This window comes from Equus quagga, chromosome 20 (genome assembly GCF_021613505.1).
Source record: "Equus quagga isolate Etosha38 chromosome 20, UCLA_HA_Equagga_1.0, whole genome shotgun sequence".
Taxonomy (NCBI): domain Eukaryota; kingdom Metazoa; phylum Chordata; class Mammalia; order Perissodactyla; family Equidae; genus Equus; species Equus quagga.
In genome coordinates, this window is record NC_060286.1 from 15,386,368 (window position 1) to 15,408,031 (window position 21,664).

Below are 21,664 nucleotides of genomic sequence, written 5' to 3' on the forward strand. Positions count from 1 at the left end.
AACCTAACAACCTTCAAATGTACATTTTCAATGGAAAATAGCCCACTGAACTGAAGACCTGCCTTTCTATTTGACGTCTCCACTTGAAACTCTAACAAGTATACACAAATTAATTTTTTAAAAACCCTTCTTGATTTTTACCCCAACACTCTTTCTGCCTCAACCTGCCCCTAACCAATCTTTCAACGTGCCAGTAAATGTCAACTACTTTTATTCAGTTACTCAAGCCAACTTCTTCGTAGGTATCATTAGTTCCTCTCATTCATATCTCACATCTAATCCATCCCTGAGTTCCGTCACCTCTACTTTCAAAATATTTCTTGAATCTGACAATTTCTGACTATATGCTCTTCTAACACTCTAGGCCAGGCCACCATCATCCCTCTCCTGGACTACTGAAACCACAGTACCCATATGTTACTATAAATAATAAAGAATTTGTCTAGTCTTTGTCCCAGGTTCCTGGGAGGGAGCTACTAACTTGGAATTTCCTGAGTGAGAGGACTATCTTTGTTATTCATGACGAACCCTTGGGACCACACCTGAATTTACACTAACGAGGTGACTCATGGTAGGCCCCTAAATAGTTAGGATAGAGGCTGGCCATGCTGGAACGACCAATCATGTGACTAGACGGTTGGGGCCCTGAGCCATGTGACATCAACCTGACCTCCAGATGTCCAGGGAGGAGAGCAGTGCTATAGACTGAGTTCAGTCACGTAGCCAGTGATTCGATCAACCACACTGAGATAATGAGAACTGAATAAAAAACTCTGGTTGGTTTTATGTCAACCTCAACCTGAATCTTCATGACGAATGGGATCTTCAGGGAACTCAGTGTGGGATTGGGCTCAAATACATCAACACCAAAACTATCTTCAATGTGCTTTAAAAACATCCACTGTAATTCAGCGACCTTTAAAGGGCTGCTACGCAGGGGCCGTGCTAAATATTCAATTCACCAGGTTTTATTCAACTCATAACAGCACTCTGGAAAAATTAAGCCAGATCACAAATTAGGAACCTGAAATACAGAGATGCCCGAGACCGTACAGTTAAATTAGGTAAATACATCTAGTCTCAATGATCTAGCATATCGTCAAGCTGTAGCGGGGGAAAAAATGTGAGTTTAGTAATCGTCCAAACGTGGGTGAAAATCTGGTTCTGACATGGCTCTGTGAAGCACATCCTAATAACTACCAGGGAAGGAAAGAGGGGAACTCGAGATTCCACTACCGCGGCGGGGAGAAGACTAGAAGGACTGCCTAAAAGTCCTCAACCTACCACCAGCCCCTTGCAGCCCAGGCTGCTGGTCCCAGCCGCGGGTATTACAAAGTCCCCGCAGTTTCGCTCCAGCCGGACCAGAAGTCCCACCCCTTCCGGAACCCCGCCTCCACGCTTTTCCTCGCCGCACTCACCAACATGGGGACTCCGTAGCGAAGGGTCTTGTTCTTGCGCAGGGCGCGCATCACCGCGTGTGGAAACATGAGTGAACTCTCCGACCCGCTCGGACAAGCCGCCAAACGCGCCCAGCGCGGCCTCCCCGACCTCAGCGGCTCAAATTCTAGGCCAGGCAAGGACGTCCGAGACTCACCTCCCTTTCTTGACCTCTTCTTGCATGGTTCTCTCCTGATAGGCCTCCGCCAGGCGAAAGCAATCGATCCATCGTAACCTCCGCCCACGTCCGCCCGGAAATTCGAGTATCCGCGGTTTGGTTCCGGCACGCCACCTAGCCGTTGGGACTTAGGGACTTAAGTCGTGTTTGTAGTCACCGTCAATTGATATGGAAACCAGTACCTCCCAAGTTCGGGGTCTTGACCAGCGTCTTCTTAGAACACTCCTTCTCACATTGCCGCTGGATAAAATCAGCTAAGGACAAAAAAAAGTTACTTTGGAGCTAGTACTCTCGCCTTTATGGCTATTTGTGGGATGGGGAGTTTACCAGCTTAATAAAGATTTTTACGGGCTGGTCCCGTGGCTGAGTGGTTAAGTTCCTGCGCTCTGCTTCAGTGGCCCAAGGTTTCGCTCGTTCAAATCCTGGGCGCGGACATGGCACTGCTGGTCAAGCCATGCTGACGCGGCATCCCACATGCCACAACTGGAAGGACCCACAACTAAAAATGCACAGCTATGTACTGGGGGCCTTGGGGAGAAAAATGAAAAATAAAATCTTAAAAAAGAAAGATTTTTAGAAATAAGTGGTCACAAAATGTTCAGTTGACTGGTAATCGGCGTACTGTCTTGCTATCACTGAACCTTTAATGCTAATTCTTTTACTGTGAAATAATAATCTCCAGTCATTTATGAATGTCTATTTTCCACTCATTCAGCAACCATCCAGCACATCTTTTCGCGGGTCATTAGAAGGCTCGAGGAACACAGAGATGAAGAAATATCCCTGCTTTAAAGAAGCTGGCAATCTAACGGGCACACAAATAAACGTGTCTTGAGCACTGTGACAGCTTAGGGAACAGGCCCCACATGTGCCATTTGCCGTGGTGAGTCACGGGAAGCCTCGCCTGTTAGGTACTATTTGAGATGACTTAGGACAGAGTGCAGGTGGCATGGAGTAACATTTCCCATGATAGCCCTGAAATCTTTCCATCTGTCCCTGCCCTCTATGGCCACTGAAACGTTCCTGGTTTAATCCCTTATCATCTTATGAAAGTTGTCCCTAGGTAGTCTCCAGAGGAGAAACTCCAGATCTACCTGTAGGCTGCTCCAATAACACCCAAATCTATAGGTACACACCGGGTCAAATACGAAAAACAAACAAAAAATTCTCATTGTGATTCTCAAGTCTATCTTCCACACTGCTGAAAGTTATTTACGAAGCATAAATGAGATTCTCCCTCCTTTTGCCTACAGTAATAACTTCAATTTTCTTAAGCAAAGAATTTAAGGCCCCGTGTAATATGACTTTGGTCTGCCTTTTCTGCCACTGTTCTTCATTCACACCATACTCCATCCTGGAGGAGATAATTATTTCTTGAGTATTCCATGAACATCCACATCTTCAAAATGCACCTTCACAGACACCAGGTTCTTGAAGCCTCCCTTACTCCACAGGTAATTAAATTATTCCCTCCTCAGCAGTTGTAGTATGCAGAATTTAGAATTGGAGGGATGGGCTTATAAACATGGTTGCTATGGTTTATAAATGGGGTCTCCTTTAAAGTTGTGATTCCTTTGTGCTTTATTTTGGATTGTTTGATTTACGCTTTTTGTTGTCTGTCTGTTTAATTCAACTCTATGCAGAGAAGGAGCACAGGGTTTATTACAGAATGCATTGTGAAGTATGCAAAATTTGTATATGGCATTGCCTCTTCCTCATTCACTTTCTTTTGATATTTCAGAACTTATACAGCAGCCAGATTACTTAAGTGTATTATTTCTCCTACTTTCCTTCAGATGGGAGATGCCAAGGGCACTGTTATAAAAGCCCACACCTTTTCCTACCTTTTCACCACGTAAGACATCACCCTACTGAATTCGACTCCAATAAAGCCCTACACTCAGCTAATAGTTAATAATGGATTAAATCATATATATGTGTGTGTGTGTATATATATATATTCTAGGTAATGCTATAGCTAATAATCTGTTACCTTTTCAGATAAAGCATATACTCAATTTAAGTGAATATAGGTCTTCAGTCTCTCATTTGTTCAGTCATTCAAATAAGCATTTATGGAGAAACTTGAGGATGGCCCTAGACTAAATAGTAGGAATTACAAGGATGCTGGAAGATTGTAAGGGCACAAAATTTGGAGCAGTGAGGAATTCAAGCACCTATCAAATAATATTATATAGGTGGTAAACTCTGTTGTCGTTGCTTAGCGCTCACCTTAAACATCACTACTGTATACCTCAGCTTATCTGTTAAATCAGAGTGATATTTGTCATCATTTTTATAATTCTCACAAAAAACACAGAATAGCTCATCAGCATGGGCTCTGTTGCCTTCTCAGAAATATGAGTCAGATCTCATTTTTGTGTTTTCCAGTGTTACTAAGTAGTCAGAATGTTGAGTCAGCCGTCTTAACTATCACACTTCCAAGTGGGAGGATATAAAAATGTATGTTCAAGGAGCAAGGCATCCCCACCACCCATGCCAGCCCCTAAGGACTTGTATTTTTTTTTTTTTTTTGAGGAAGATTATCCCTGAGCTAACATCTGCCGCCAATCCTCCTCTTTTTGCTGAGGAAGACTGGCTCTGAGCTAACATTGGTGCTCGTCTTCCTCTAGTTTATATGTGGGATGCCTACCACAGCATGGCTTGCCAAGCGGTGCCATGTCCACAGCCGGGATCCAAACTGGCGAACCCCAGGCTGTCAAATCGGAAGGTGTGAGCTTAACTGCTCCACCACCAGGCTGGCCCCTGTACCTTCTTAATATCTGAGCAAGTTATATTATCCTCCAGTATCTGCTCTACCTAGCACTTAACTCATCCAAGTATATGGGAGAGTTGTCACCAAAATCACCAATCTTGAGAGCTTTAGCATTGAGTTTAGGTTTTAGAACTATGGCCAAATTTGATGGTTATGGTATGGAAGGATTAGCTAGTTCACGAATCTTTGGTTTCATAATTGACATCTAATATCTAATTTGATTCACTCAAAAACCTTATAAAGTTTGGAAGAGCATGATTCCAGACTCATCTTACAGGTGAGAAAATTGCGACTCAGAAAGGTTAAGAGGCTTGCACAAGGTCACTTTGTGAAGTAGTACAAATGCCCCAAATGGAATTAAACTTCCTGTGGCATTTGACAATATTGCCTATCTCCTTCTTGAAATTCTCTCCTCCTGTGGCTTCCATGGATGTTTGGCTTCCATGGATCCTCTCCAACTCTGAGACTTCTTTTTGTCTTCTTCAGCCTTGTAGACCTTTAACTGGACTCCTTAGCCCTCTTCCATTTTTTTTCTGTCCCAGTGACTTTTAAACTGTAGTGTGCACAGAACCCCTTGAATAGCTTATTAAAACACAGGTTTCTGGGCCCAGTTCCCAAAGTTTCTGATTCAGGGGTCTGGGATAGAACCTGAATGTTGACTTTTCTAACAAGCTTCCAGATGCTGCTGCTGCTGCTGGCCCGGGGACTACACTGTAAGAACTACTGCTCTATCCTTTTTCCCTGGGAATACTCAACTTTCACCATGGCTTCAAATTGTATCATAGTGTGAATGACTTCTGGTACATTTCCAGTAGCCTAAATGGTTTTCTAACACCTCAAAGTCAACATACCACAAAGATTTCTTTTTCCCTTTTTTTTTTGGTGGTGGTGGGGGGTCCTTCCCTGCAGTCTGTCTAATTCCTATGGCTAGAACAGAGTGGCTAAGAGTTGGCTACTCTGTTTCCAGTTCAGTCCAAATTGAAACCAGTTAAAATTAAGTCCTTAACCTTATTCAGTTAGATGACCAACTGTTTCTCCTTGGACGCACATTTTTCTTATGAGAGTGATCATTAACATTGTAGTTTTAGAATTATTCTGTATTTGTTGAATTGCTTTTTATGGAGTATTAGCTGTGGAATGAATGGGACCATGTTTAACATATTTCTGTCCTTCATGACTTCCTTCGTAGCCCTAAACCACAATCCATAATTTCTGGAAAAACAAATGAAATGACAACTGGAAGGGTGGCAAGAGCTTCCCGTATCATGCTATGCAGTGAAGAATCCTCCTTAGTGATTCCTAAACCAAACCAAAGCCTGCTGTGTAACACTTTGTAGAGAAGCAAAGGTAACTCTTCTGTACAAATTAATGAAACCTAAAAGAATCCCAAGCTAACCGCATTGTCTCAAAGTGCACTATTACCTAGATGACCACAAATTTTATCAGGTAGAGCAAATCAGGAAAACTTTAACCTTCCAATTGCCACGGGACTAACGCCCATCTGAAAGCTTTCTAAACATTATCAATTAAAATTAAGAAGGGCTTCCTTCTTGGGTAGGTGGATGTGTGCTTTTGCGATATGTCAAAGGTGAAACAGGATTTTATCTATTGACATTTATGTTAAAAAGAAGAAACTTTGCAGAAAAAGTTATATTTAAAAATGTAAAGACATATGTTTGAATCCAGAGCAAGTAAAATGTACTTTTATCTCAAGATGAACTTTTTGAAAAGGAGACCATTAAAAAATGGCCTGTACCTATGTATGTTTGAAGTGTTTGAGTACTGTCTGTTGTCCACCGGTGGTTAAAAAAGGTCAAATATCATCGTACATATAAAGTTTCCTATAAGTAAAAACAGAACGGACATCCAATAAAACTGGAACTTGGCACCTCAAAAGTGAGTCTGCTTCCTAAAGTAACCACTTGTTACTCGATTTTGAAGTGATTACTTAAATTAACCACTTTTTACTTAAATTTTACTTAAATGAAGTAAATTGAGACTTGAGTGAAGTAAGTAGATTGGCCACTTTTTACTTAAATGAAGTGGTTACTTAAATTAACCACATTTGAAAAATTAAAAAATTTTAATTTTTTCCCCAGTTTTATTGATATAATTGACATATTATATAAGATTAGTGTGTGCAACAAAATGATTTTATGTATATGATTTTATGTACATAGTTGCAAATTTTGTTTTCCTTGTGATGAGAACTTTTAGGATCTACTACAATACTGTTATTTAACACTATTTTGAATAACCTCCAAATCAAGAATGCTATCAAAATAGAAATTATAAGTTGTATGGCAATTAATAAAAAAACTTCATATGAAATCCTATGAATTCAGATGACAGAAAATATTCAACTAAGAAAGAAAAAAAAAACAAAAGAAGGTATAAAGAGAGAATTAGTCAAAATAAAAGCTAAAATAAAAGAAATGGAAAACAGACAAACAAAACCAGAAGAATGGATTATTATAAAACCAAAATTTGGTTATTAGAATCAATCAGTAGATTAAGGAAAAACGTTCTAAATCTGTTAGGAATGAGACAGAAAATAAAAACATAGATAAATAAGAAAGTAAAAAGAATTACATGAGAATTTCAAGTTCTGTTCTATTACAATACATTGAACAGCTAGAGAAATTGATGGTTTTGTGATAAAAACATGAATGACTATTTAAAAGTTGAACATACCAATTACTAAGGAAACTGGAAATTTACCAGGAAGAAGGACCAGGCCCTTGACTGTGACATAGGAGGAAACATTCATCTTAACTGAGCCAAACCATAACTATCTTTCAAAAGTCCAGCGAAAAACTGGTCCTTTTAGCAAATGACAGGGTAAATAGATTGGGCAAAGTTTAACAACATCGGGAATAAAATACATTTTACTTATTGCTCAACATCTATCACAGCACAAGTTTCCTTGGAAAGATTCTTCATGATCTTGTACTCATTATCTAAAAGGATGAACCTCTACTTAGAACATCCACAGAAATCCAGATTTATTTAAAGTCTAAAATAAATTTCCTGACTCTGTAAAATAATGCTGAAATGTAGAAAAGCTTTTTATACTTCCCCTATCTCAGCAGTCTGTCATTTACTTTGTTCTAGCCGAGACGAGCATTAAATGACCCGTTGTTTAAATGATGCTGTTAAATTTCCTTATATTTGTACACCAGCACCCCCTCCCCAACCTGAGCCAGATTAAAATACACTTGTTTCCTATACCCCCACCCCTGTGCAAAATTTTATTCCTCCTCTATTAAGATCTTCTTGGAGATTACTACATAAGCACTTTTTACTGTACCTTAAAGGAATTTACCATTTCATGGATTCAAGAGCCCTTTCCCCCTGACTGTGATCACAGAGCTGTCAACTTTCTTTGACAGTCGTTTGAAGGTTTCTGGAAGCATTTGAATTCTTATGGCCTGTCCTTCATGTCCTCTGTGGGTGCAAAGCTCTTCACTGTGTATACTTGTTGGGTGTCCCTCAAACAGAAAATTATCACTTTCTCTGAAGCCCAGAGTTGATGCCCAGGGAAAATTTAGAATCCCAAGGGGAAGGATTGGAGACTAGAGCAATAATGAGAAAAAACGCAAATTTGAAAACAAGCATAAATGAATGAGCAGTTGGTATTAGGATGGACTGATGGATGAAGCAGCTAGATGTTAAAAGGTTAATTTCTGGAGGTTTCTGCAAAGAGGCAGATTGGCTATGGGGAGAAGGAAGGTACCTGAAGTGCATTGTGACCAGGACAGGGTGTGGAGAGTGTATCTAGGGAACCAAGGTCTCTTAGGACCAGACAAGCTTGAAAGTAGAGAAGGTTTCTAAGGAAATGACATTAAGCTGAGAATTTAGCCAGGAAATCAATGGGGTAGAAAACATACAAACTTTACGATTTGTAGGGAGACCCTGAGGTGAAGATTCTGGGATTTTTCAGCAACTGAATAGCCAGGGAGGAGAGGGATCAGAAAGGATGGAGTGTGGAGTGAAATGTTTGGAAAAGTAGGCAGTAACTAGATCATGCAGTGCTTTATAAGCTATGCTAAGTATTTTAGACTGAATTCTAAGGCCAACGGGAAATTTCTAAAGGATTTCGAAGCAGAGAGACATGATCAAATCTACGTTTTACCAGGATCTCTAGTCTATGGAAAGCAAACTGGAGGGGGACTCGGTGGATAGTGAAGACGGCAGGTAGGAAGCTAATGCAGTAGTTCAAGTAAATTGGACGGTGGTCTGGACTAAGATTCAAGGAACCACGTGAGAGGTTGGGAATAGTCAGTGGGAGACAGAATAAAAATGCTTACAGCAACATGTCACTGAAGTTAACAGGCCCAAGAACTACTGGGTACCCAGGGTCATTTGATGTGGCTGGAGACAAGAGTTGCTGCGGCTTAAGACTTTATAGAGTGGTTTCTAACTAACCATTGACCTCATGTACAAAGTTTGAAATGCAAGTCCAGTGTGGTCGAAGGCGGATGAAAGCTGTGATATGGAAGAATCGCTTCCCGATAACTGCTTGGGGCCTGGCAGGTGCATATTGCCAGACGCTAGCATGCAGCAGAGCTCGCCGTTACTTTAACCAGTAATTGATTATGGGTTAGGAAAACAGCTAACAAACTTGTTCGAAAGGTATATACAATAAAATTTAGGACTCTTTGTGCATGGCTTTGGTGCTGTTTGTTTTGGTTGATCGGGGATTTTAACATTTTGCTGTTGTTGCTTTGCCTCCTTCCTCGTTCTTGGCTGTTTTCTAGATAGTTCAGATTACCTTTGGATATCCATCCTTTCTGTAGGTTTGGGAGTAAAGGCAGAGATTAGAGGGATAGACACCCACTATAGTAGCAGTGGTAGTGTGTTCACTGTCTTTTAGCTTCCGCACTTTCAGGCTTTGACATCTGGGATCTTGCTGACCCTAGAGGGACTGCTCCTCCCAGAGGTAGCCAATTTCTAGAATAGTAGACAATTCTCTCATGAGAGTACTTTTCAAATACAAACCAACCAACCCAAAGCCCGCACTCTACCTACCTCTGTTATTGAGCTCTCCCACGGAGGGTCATTATCTGCATGCCCCAATCACCCCAAGGCCAGGTACTAGACAACTAGGGACACCGTGGTGCCACAGAAACCACTGAAATTATTCAAACTAACCAATCCTAACCCTGCATACCTGGCCTTGCCTGTTCCTTCCCCCAGAAACCACAAAAATGGTTCTTTCCCACAGTTCCTCCCTTTCTCTGCCTTGTGACCAACACCAGTGCGTCCCTGTGTGGCCCCCATGACATGGTGTGTCCCCTTCACTTGGGAACTGTAACAAACCATCTTTTTTTTTGAGGAAGATTAGCCCTGAGTTAACGTCTTCTGCCAATCTTTTTTTTTTTTCTTTTGCTGAATAAGGCCGGCCCTGAGCTAACATCCATGCCCATCTTCCTCCACTTTATATGTGAGACGCCTACCACAATATGGCTTGCCAAGCGGTGCCATGTCCGCACCCAGGATCCAAATCGGCAAACCCTGGGCCACCAAAGTGGAATGTACGCACTTAACCGCTGCGCCACCGGGCAGGCCCCCAAACTCTTTTCAATGCCAGTTGTCTCCTGATCTTTTGGCCTTATTATACCTCAAGTATTCTATTAGTACACAATATTTAAAACAGGTAGAAAACGAATTCTTTCTTATTCCCTTTTGTACCTGAAGAGACATTATTTTTTGTGACTATTAGCAAATAATTTTTCCATGAATAAGTTTTTCTTCTACATAATTTTTTCCTTAAACTCAAAAGGCAAGGGCAATGTGGTGTGGTATAAGGAGCACAGAAAAAGTTCTGGTTCTGGCTTCAAATCTTGACCGTTAAAACCTAATGATACTAACTAGGGACAGTAACTTCACATTTCTGAAGTTCTATTTTTCCATCTTTAAAATGGGGGAAAAACTTCAATCTAATAAGATTATTTAAGCAATAAATAACTTCTATAAAGTGCCTGATGAGTACTTAATATTGCTAGTATTTTTATGTGAATTATTGAAATTTGGATGGTCTCCTGGCCATGATGGGTGCTCAATCAAGTCTGACAATGGTCACTCTTCAACTCATTTCCAAAATTACACCAAGCGAAATTATATTGGACTTTCCCTGGCTTTTCTTTTTTTGGAGGATAAGAGATTTTTCAAAAAGCCACTCCTAGGAAATGTGTCAATGCTGTTCAATCTGGGACTCAAAGGGATCAACGTTTGGGAGCTTTCTCCTCTCATTCTTACTCTTAAAAGTCCACCTCAACCTGTAATAGTTGTTGTCAGTGGTCCTCAGACTATGGCCTGGCAGGGCCTACTGTCTTGTAAATATTTTACCGCAACACAGCCTTTTCTTTTTATATCAAAATCAGCTATATGCAAAGTAACTTAGGCTAAAGGTCAACATTCAGTTCTGACAAGTCCTTTTCCATCCTTTGGCACAAATCATCCCTGCCTTCTCCATAGCTTGTAAGGCTTTAGGGAAAGGAGGGGATGCGAGTAAGATAGTAAATGTTGGCAATTGCTTTCAAACTTTGTATATAGATACAGAATAGTACTCCTCCTGCTATTGTTGTAGGACATTTAATCTCGTGCAATCACCTTTTATCCATAATGGCAGGCTGGGATAGCATGGCTGAACCAAATTTAGTATCACAAACTTCAATTTTCTGGAATGGGGGGGGAGTGGACTCCTCATTATCCTGAAGTAAATTCCCAGGTCTAGCACTATGTATCTTGAGCAAGTTATTAACTTCTTTAAGCCTTGAGTTACCTTATCTATAAAAAAGGGACTATTGATACTGTCTTGCAGTTGTGAGAATGTGTTATTAGTTACATGGAAAAGGATGGCCCAACGTAGCGCCCGGTATCATGGAGAGTAGAGACAGTATAGTGTCATGGTTATGTATGCAGGTTCTGGATTTAAATCTGAGCTCCGGCACTTACTAGCTGTGTAATCTCTCCATGCCTCACTTATCTCATCTGTAAAATGGGGATAACAGCAATTATTTTAGTTGTTGTGAGGCTTAAACACATGCTTAGAACAGTAGGTGAAGTATTGATAAGAGCTCAATAATTGTTAGCCACTTATTATCAGTATGAGCAGTACATGATAGTACATCCTTCTCTCCTATGTCAAAGCTAAGCCTCAAACTGATCATTTCGATTTCTTTCTTTCCTCTTTTCATTCTTCTGTCAGAGGTTCTACTCTAAGAAGTTGGCAGAAAAATGAGATATTTATTCAACAGTCTCCAAAATAAGGTGGAAGAGAAAAGATTGTAAAGATTCATTGACAAATGCAACAAGTTTTTATTGAATGCCAATACTGGGCTAGGCAAAGTTAGATACACCGTTATTTCATTTGCAATACCTAGTATCAAAGAGCAAAGCTTAGGGGAGGTTGTCTATTTTGACGGGCTCATTAATGTATTTGATCTGTAGTGATATTCCCTAGATCATATGGTTTTACGTCCATGTGTTTTCCAAGGTTCAATAGGGCATCTATTCGATCTGAGAAACTGATTGCTGTTTAGATCCAGGCATGCAATGTGACATTAGGATCAAAGTACAAAGGAAACAAAATAAAATAAGGTTCATAAGGAAAATAATCTTATAAGAATCAACATGGCCTGGGGGTAAAATGCACATATATCCAGTAATAAGAAACTCATATTCAAATCAGCATTGCAGATACAGAAATAAAATGGGATTTGATTCTGTGATTCCATTTGCAAATCTGCAAACCAGGAAGAAGGATCATCCCATTTTCCTGTGATTGGTCAATAAATTTAATGATTACAGTAAATACAAAGTTCTTTTGCAAATGACTCGTTAGTTACTGATCGACTTGCATTTGAAAACACATTTCAGCTCTCTCCCCATCCCTCTCCCCCTGCAAAAAGAAAGAGAACATGAACAGTAAGGAAAACGTTTAGAAACAGGACCTAGTGTTTGCTATTACTTGATTCCTTAGACACAGCAATGCTTTACTGTAATATAGGCTATTACAGTATCAAGTGCACCAGGTAAGTGGATCAAGTGCTTTGTAGTCTATATAAAAATATCAACATCAGGCAAATCTATGGCAGTTAAGAACCTGGTTCCCATCAGAACAGAATTCCTTAAAATACTGTCTTCCTTTTGATCAAAATTGCCCTTGTGGATGTGAGTGCTGGTCTCAGAAAGTTTACAGATAAGAGAAACAGCAAAAGGGGTTTACCCCAGGATAGTAACCAACTCTAAATCTATTACAGGTGAGAGGTAGAGAGCTTTGTAACTCAGTCTTCTACTCCTAGGTGATAGAAAAATACTTTTCAAGATCAGCAACAAACACTCCTGCACTTTCAGATGAGCTGTTTCAGCTTAGAGTGACTATATTTTATTTCTCTATCTGCAGCATCCAGCATATAGTAGGCACTCACTTGTTGAATGGAGAAAACCCTCATCTGTCTAAAGAGGAATTTCAACTGAAATTGACTAGAACAGAACATCGGCCCCACATGAAATTACATGAAGTCCACTTGCCCACATACTTGACACACTAATGTTCCTTATGTTGTTTCATTTCTTTAAATGTATTTTAAAAATTGCTTACAATGCCCAATATCAAAAAACATATTTCTCTAGTTTAGAACTGTTGGAATTAGTCTCAGAAGAACTCATCTGATTGAATCTGATATTGGGTCTTTCTCAGATTATTCTGTGGAATCTCCCAATTTTGTATGATGCTTGCAACATGCTTCAGTTGTCAATCTGTTCTCCTGCTCTTTATCCAAGGCCCGAAGAGAAAAGATGGAAGGGGACTGAGATGAAAAGGGTAGTTTTATGTATGTTCACGTAGTGGATACATTCAAAACATAAATATGAGACAGAAAGTGCACCTCTGCCACATACTAAGTCTCTGATCTGGGTTAAGTTAGCTCACCTCTCTGAGCCTTGATTTTATCATCCCTAAGACAGATTCATCCTAGAAATCTTTCTGGTTCCCTTTTAGCTCCAATATTCTATGATTTGGTTCTAATTTAACAGATGCACAAACTGACACATTCACTAACACATTTGGCTGGAGGTTGATCAGTCCTTAGCAAATCAGAAGCCAAAGAGTGCTGCACCTCTTACTCCACATCTGTACTTGGGGCAGAAGCTCAGAGAGAGCTGGGGTCTAAAAAGGCCCAAGTGAAATTCTCATTTTTGGCAGGAGCAATGCCTGTATGTAATTTAATAATTTAAACAGTGTCCAGGTTTAAATGCCATAGAGCGTTTTCTACTGACACTGCACACTGGAATCACCTGATGAACTTTATTTTACTGCTGTCTCAGTTTGATCCCTAGTCTACTTAATTGGTCTAGGTGCAGCCTGGACATTGGAATTTTTATAAGCTCTCCAGGTGATTCTAACCTGAGGAGGGGACAATTACATCCGGTCCCCGACTTACGATGATGGTTTGACTCACAATTTTTCGATTTTACGATGGTGCAAAAGTGATACGTTCAATAGAAACTGTACTTCAAATTTTGATCTTTTCCTGGGCTAGTGATATGCAGTACAGTACTCCCGTGATGCTGGGCAGCAGCAGGGAGCTGCAGCTCCCCGTCAGCCATGCAATCACGAGGGTAAACAAGCGACACATCGAGGACCATTCTGTGCCTGTACAACCATTGTTTTTCACTTTCAGTATAGTGTACCATAAATTACATGAGACATTCAACACTTTACTATAAAATAGACTTTGCGCTAGATGATTTTGCCCAACCATAGGCTATACAAGTGTTCTGAGCATGTGTAAATTAGGCTAAGCTAAGCTATGATGTTTGGTAGGCTACGTGTATTAAATGCATTTTCAACTTATATTTTCAATTTACGATGGGTTTATCGGGATGTAATCCCACTGTTAAGTCGAGGAAGATCTGTATTGGCACGGAGCAGTGATTCTCAAACTTTAGCGTGAATCAGTCACCTGGGGGGATTATTAAAACGGATTGCTGGATGCCCTACTCAGTTTCTGGTTCAGTGGTCTGTGGTGAAGCCCAAGCTTTTGCTTTTCTAACAAGTTCCCAGGAAATGCTGATGCTTTTGTCCAGACCTCACTTTGAGAACCACTGCCGGTGAGGAAATCTCACTGATGGAGGCATCTGAAATCCTGAGTTTAAACCCTGATCCTATTATTACCACCTATGCGATCTTAGGAAAGTAATTTATTCTCTTTTCTACAGTGTCTTTATAACAATATTTAGATATCAGAGTTGTGAGGCATGAACAAATAGTGTACCAATCAGGGTTTAGTATAGTGCCTGGCACAGAATGCAGTAACAACATTAATTTCCTTTTTCCATCACAAATTGCTAAACCTTGTGATTAATTAAGCTAAATCAACAGCACAGATTAAAACTTGGCAGGAAATGAAGAGAGACAACTGAAGCAAACAATATCTTATTAGAATCACACGTATAATATAGGATGATAAACACAGAAGTGTTTTATGTAGATGGTCTTTAAAACACTTTCATTCAGTTTTTAGAACTTTGACTGTAGTAATTTAGGTGGTAAGAATATTAGATACAACCTATAAAGAGCATGAATTTTTCTAATGACCTACAATAGACTCCGATACCTGATCTATGATAATTTAGTTTTCTAGAGAATCAGAAATAAGAATAGCATACCTGCCTAAAACTTTAATATATTGATCTCTAAATGCTCTTTAATTCCAGAGAAAATCTAAATTATTAAAGTGCATCAGAATCCCTATTTATCAACCAAAGCAAAACTTCTACCAACAATGGGATAGGATAGGTGTTCTTCTTATTTACATAAACCAACAAATAAAAACTAAATAGCTTTCCTCCTTGCTTGCCATTTGCTTCATTTTGTGTCTCAAGGTCCTCTCAGGAGTTAATGTCCAAACCCTGAGACGAATCGTGGGAGGTAAGCAGGCCCACTGCAGAAGCTGCTGCACACGCCTCCAGATAGAGAGAGGGCACTGGAGGTTGTGCCTCCACAGTGGGGCTGGTTGAGGTGATAACTGGAATACTGTCAGTGTTTCTCTGTGGAACCTACCAGTGCAGTTAGCTAACGAGTCTCAAAGACACAACAGTTCAGGTCTAAAGGCATAAGCCACATCAGGATTGTTTAAAGCAAGTTTCTCCCTATACCAATAGTTGACCCAGAGGTAGGTCTTTCTGGGATTGTTATTTTTAAAAGCCTTCTCTTTCCACTCTTGTCTGATGCCATTTTGTGACAGCTTTCTTTTCCTAAATTACTAAAAAAATGCAATGGTTGCCTGCACATCTTTGTTGTCACACTGTATTCTGAAAGGTACCATTTCTTTTATTATGGCTTTCAATTGTTTCTTAACCTGGTGATATACTTTTAACTTATCTGTTCATGAATTCTTTTAACTAGACTGTAAGCTCCTCAAGGGTCCTTAACTTGTCCCCTTCCTCCATGGAACTTCCTCAAGTGTCTCAGCATTCCCTTTTGCTGTCTGCAATATAAACTCAGCACCAACTTATGCTGGCCTGCCTATGCAGCTAATTCCACTTTTACATGTATAAGTATTCCCTTCCCAACTGGAACCAAAAAGCCCTTTAGGATGGAGCCTACGTATTTTACTTCTTTGTAAAAGTGTCTTAACAAGCTGATGTCCAATCGACATTTGTAAAATACTCACTAGATCACGCATGCTAAAAAGTGGACACAACTAGCTGCCTGAGGGAAAGTCCTCACGCTCTTGCTGTCAAGATTATATAAGGCCTACAGTCTGGCCAGTACATTTGGAGGAGGGAAACGATTTTCTTAAAGTCAGAAAATTAGCCTTGCTTCAGCTCTCCTTAGTGTTTTAGAACGAACTTTCAATACCACATGAACAGGATGGTTCCCACCTCATTAGTATTCCTGCTATTCCCTAGCATCCATTCATCCATAACCTTCTCTCAAGGTTTCTCCATGAAATATTTACCGAACTTTCCTACTCCCTAAGACAAACATAACTCTTTTTCTTCCCTTTCCCTGCAAAATGGTTTATTCATTAAAAGCCATAACCACTGTTCAGAGCCTTTCAAAAAACTAGCAATCCAAACCCTTTCAAACTTAACAGAATCAGTTAAGGAGAACTGATTTCATGCCCATCCTGCCAGGGAGCAGTTCCTTCTCCCAGATTTTGCCTGTTACTAGAAACCAGAAAGACTGGTAGACAGCCAGAGAGGGTCAGGTGACACTTTGGAGGCACTATCTTTTTTCCTTTCAGTGTTTTTTCACTGAATTGGTTTGGCCCCACCACCACAGCTCTGACCACAATCATTCCAGCTGATCCTTTAACAGGACTATGAGGTACCAAAAGGTAGTTCAGAGATTGGTAAGATTTATCTTTACATCTCAAAGTTTTTTGAACAGACGGACTTGTGCAAAGCTGGATTATGGCATTTTACCTCACCTTCAGCCCTGGTGATCTAGTGGTTAAGAGGTAGCACTCTCACCACTACAGCCCAAGCTCGTTTTCAGGTCAGGGAACCTCACCACCCATCTGTCGGCTGTCAGGCTGTAGTGGATGCATGTTGCTGTGATGCTGAAAGCTATGCCACCAGTATTTCAAATACCAGCAGAGTCACCCATGGTGGACAGGTTTCAGTGGAGCTTCCAGAGTAAGACAGACTAGGAAGAAGGACCTGGCCACTCGCTTCCAAAAAAACTGGCCATGAAAACCATATGAATAGCAGCAGAGCATTGTCTCATAAGAGCATCAGGTGAGAGGATGGAGCAAAAAGACCGGGCAGGGCTCTGCTCTGCGTACACAGGGTCACTAGGAGTCGGAAGTGACTCGACGGCACTAAAAACCAACCTCAACTTCACCATAGCTATTATGAGAAGAAATATTGTTCTAAGATTTTTAGTTAGTTGCTCCAGTTTTCTTTTCTTTTTTGATGACTCAGATTGGGTATTATCTTTTAAGGCTCACTCTCTCATTCCCACTATATATCAAATTCTTCAACTAAGTTCACCCCTTACATCAGAAACCTAGAAACCACAGAGTAGCTTTCCACCTCTTTAATTCTCCATAAGGCATCACTATGATACTATCATATGTGCATATGTATGTGTGTGTGTGTGTATACATATATTTCCTTTTTTAAAAAAGTAAAAATGCTCTTCTTATTATCCTTTGTTTGATATAGGCACCCAAGTATGTAGTTAGAAATTAAATAAAGGCCACAAAAACTTCCCAAGGAAGATCATTAAAAAGAAAAATCTTCTTTTTCTCTTCTGTCACACCGCTGGCCTTTGAGGCATGCCAACTAAGGAAAAAGGTATCAACCGTGGTGATGGAAAGACTGGACCTTTCCCTCTTTGGGTTGTAGCTGAACTTCTGTGGGTGGTCCTAGTAAAATATACAACTCCTCATTTGTTCTAAGCAAGTCTTTTCTTTAGCTTTCCTTCAAACAATGCCTTTACTCTCTCATCAGAATACGAGGACTTGGGAGATGTCGAACAGCAAGGTTCTGGTTGGGTAGTAGTCTCTTTAAGTCACGTGTTGGCTATGCAGAGAGAGGGAAAAGGTTAGGAGAATGGCAGGGGAACAGGATGAGAGAAATAGAAATGTATCTTCATCGCGAGCACTGGAAGAAAGCAAGCTTTTCAAAGTTGCTGCCGATATCTCATGAAGGCCCAGGCTGCTACCATGGTGAGGGCAAACACTGGCAACAGCACCATAGCTATGGGAATACCACCTGGCTCCCCTTCACCTCGATGTCCTATAGGCCCATTCTGCACCTGTAACTAGAAGGGAAAGACACATGTTAACTCTAGTGACCAATATGTGTTTACCACAACTGAAATGTCCAGGTTGACATATTACCTGGGTCTATAGTCTCTAGGCCACCCAAAGCTGTAGACCCCAAGCACTATCTAGCAGAAGGAATCCCCTCTGTTTGTCCTGAGTTGATACATCAGTGTCACCGATTCTTTGGAAACAAATAAGTCTGATGGGGAGGCATTTAATCTTGCTGTGCTTCTGACCTAAAGGGACCACTGAGGGTAAGTCAGATAACCTCTGTTTCTGTACTGCCTCCACCAAACTACATGTGTATTCTATCATCAGGAAAATGAAGATATGAGATGAAGCCTACTGATCCAATAGGGAACGTGGAAATTATCAGGCAGGGGTGGGAGGTGTCTATCTTCCTAGCAATGTTTACTTAGAAAGATTACCAGTCATCAGAGTGCAATAAGAGCAGATCTGAGCAATGTTACCACAGGTACAATGCCATTATTTGGAAATACTTGCCAATTCTCAAAAGGCACCCACTCCATCCTAAGATGGGGTTGAGTTCTTCATCCCCTAATCTGTAATACTAGACACACATAAAGGTGAAAACTATATGGAACAGAGGTAAAAGACTCAGAGTTAAATAAGTAAAAAGAAATCATATCCTAGTGGTTATAATTTTCCATTGTCTAAGCATTCCTTTTTGAGGCTGATGGTCTTTCTTCATTTCAGCCATTTTTTTAAAGGTGGCCTTTCTTAATATTAACTTTTTATAGCTAACTTGCAACAATTATGGCACCATTTTGTTTCAGTTAGATTTAACCTCATTACAATCCAGGAAACTCTGACCCCTCAATCTGAAAGGCAAGACTCCACAAACTACTTTTCTATCCTCTCTCTCACCTCTACATCTTTCATTCATTTCCTGATGAGATGTCCTGAGTGGGCGTGCTCAATAGAAGACATGGTTTGTAGGGCTAGGCCCGAAAAATCTCCCTGACCACAAGAATCTGTTTTATTAGGAGCTATTTATGGATGTTTCCTAAAGAGTGAACTTCAGAAATCATTCCCCACATGCCTTCAAAAAGAACTCTAATCACAGCTGAAGTGTATGCCTATATTTACGTGCCTTTATCTATTGCATAAATTCTCCCATGTTTTAGAAACAGAGAAGAGCCAGGGGAGAAGCAGTTGATGACCGAGAGTGTCTCCCATTGACCTATTTTCTAATCCCTCTAAACCCAGATTCTGCTTGCAACCCCAGCTGTTTTCTCAGAGATCTTCATGACTTGCTCTCTCTACTTTTTTACTATCTCCTGTTGAACTCTTCTTCAGCCTCTGAAGCCTCACTCAGGAGCTGAGTGAGGCAAAGACAGCATCAATTTAAGAGGGAGTAACTTTAAAAGCACATTGAACCTGTGTTGTATATGTACTCTGAAGTCCTTGGTGCTGTGGGAGGAATTATGTCTATCCAGGCTTCTCTTCCCATTATCCAAATTATAAAAGCCCAGGAACTAAGAGGTGGACGCAGGGATAGGTATCAACTTCACTGAATTCTGAATTCAATTTCCCTTTTCCTGGAGCTCCCCTTTGGGGACCTGAGCCTTGGTCAAGAGGGTCAGCAAGGTGATGAAAAAGGGTTTCACGGCAGTGACAGGGAAAAGTACACAGCGGGTATCAGAAAACCCACATGTACTTACAGTTTTATAAATAAAAATGCTCAAGGGCAGACATATGTTTCCTTATCTACTAAAAATTAAAATCGATTCTGGTTATATTTTTTTCCCCGTGTATTTTAATTTTGTTCTTGAGCTTTATCTTCAAGGCACATTACCTTGAAGCTAGGGGCTGGGTTGCAGGTGTACTGTTACGAATTTCCTTCAATAACAAGAAGTAGTCCCAGAAGACGCCTGCCTGTGCCAGACAAGCCCTTCGGCAGAGTGAGAGTGAAAGAAAGAAAGGCAAACACACTCCTGAAGGTGACACCACAGGGTTTATTCACCAGAATAGGACAAAAGCTTGGTGCCAGGCTGCTGGCTGCAAATACTACCTACCCTGTGCTGCACCCTCAGGGACACGGCATAGCCGGCGTTACGGAAGAGGTCTACAGCATCCTGGTGCAGCAGGTTCTTTAAGTCTTGGCCATTCACCTGTCAAAACAGCAGTGAAAAGGAGTAAGAGAGGGGGAATGCGAACTCTCATAAGTCAAAGATTTACTTTCATGTGACCAAACAGTTAGAAAACAAACTCTGACACCAAGGGCTAGGAGAATGGGTAAAGTGACTTAGAACTCAGAATAACTTTTTTCATTTTCAAAGCTCTATCTTCCTAGAACTGAGGTTCCATGGGCCATTTGAAGAGCTCCTAAGTCAAAAAAGGAAAAAAGGTAGTCTCCTCTTCCTCCTAGCTCTACTGTCTGTCTCGTTTTGACACTTTGGATTCTGTTACTGGACTTCTATGTCTTCCACGATCAGAAGCCTGCGTCCCTAGAGTTAACGCAGTCTTCCAGGTTACCACTCTATCCTTCATACTCCTAATCCCTGGCATTGCCAGCTTCAACTCTAGAAATATAACACTATGAAACTCTCCCACAATTTATTCCAATGTGGTGCAAATCTAGCCCATTCTATTGATCTTGCTCTATTGTGAATGATTTCGCTTGATTCCATGGATACTCCTATCCTCCTCAAATTTACTAAACCATATTTCTGTGATGATATAAACTCTTAAAAAATGTTTTAGTGTAGGTCAGTCCTACCACTTAGAGGTAAGAGATGTGACGGACTTCCAGTATTAATACTTTTCAGTGTCAGAAGCGACACTGACCAGAAGTGATATCTAGCTTATACTGACACAGCATAGCCCACTTTATGCAAGATCTACATATCTTTCACACAACAGCAACAGCAGCAAGAACATCTAATATATTTATTTGGTAGGTTCTGTGCTAAATGCTTTACATACATTATCTAATTTAATTCTCATAATAATCCTATGAGGTAGATACTATTTTTACCATGTTTTCACAGATGAAGAAACTGAAGCTTAGCAAGGTTAGGTAATTTATCCAAAGTCATAGTAGGTGTAGGAGCTAGGGTTAGGGTTTTTAAATACCGGAAGGAAGATGAAAGTACCTTTTCCTTTTACTCTTCCTTCTGCACTATTATTCCTCCATCTTGACTCACCAACTACTCTCCACTCAGCTGAAGCTCAAGCCGTTGATATATTCAACCCTCTCATCTTCCTTGTCACAGTCTCCCTTCTCTAAGAGGTTCATAGTCATCCCTCCACTCTATCTCCTGCCAATATCCTTGGTGAATCAATCTAACAATACTTTGGCCTTACAGTATGTCAACCTTCCCAAATGAATAGTTTCCAGATCTAGTCTACTTTAGTCACCAATTGGCAGAAGCCTTGGACTTCAACAGTAGGCATGCTTCAGCTCTAGTATCTCAAAACTCTTTAAAAAACTGGCTACCATTTCTACTTCCTTCACAC

The 21,664-nt window shown here is 40.5% G+C and overlaps 1 protein-coding gene across 1 annotated transcript in view; it reads right to left on the reverse strand.

The window, feature by feature from the left end:
- SYNJ2BP (synaptojanin 2 binding protein) overlaps window positions 1–21,664 on the reverse strand; it is a 74,850-nt gene that overhangs the window by 20,574 nt on the left and 32,612 nt on the right. The window contains exon 3 of the mRNA XM_046647353.1: window positions 20,221–20,316. Within this exon, the coding sequence (XP_046503309.1) occupies window positions 20,221–20,316 (96 nt within the window). The remainder of the gene's footprint in view (window positions 1–20,220; window positions 20,317–21,664) is intronic.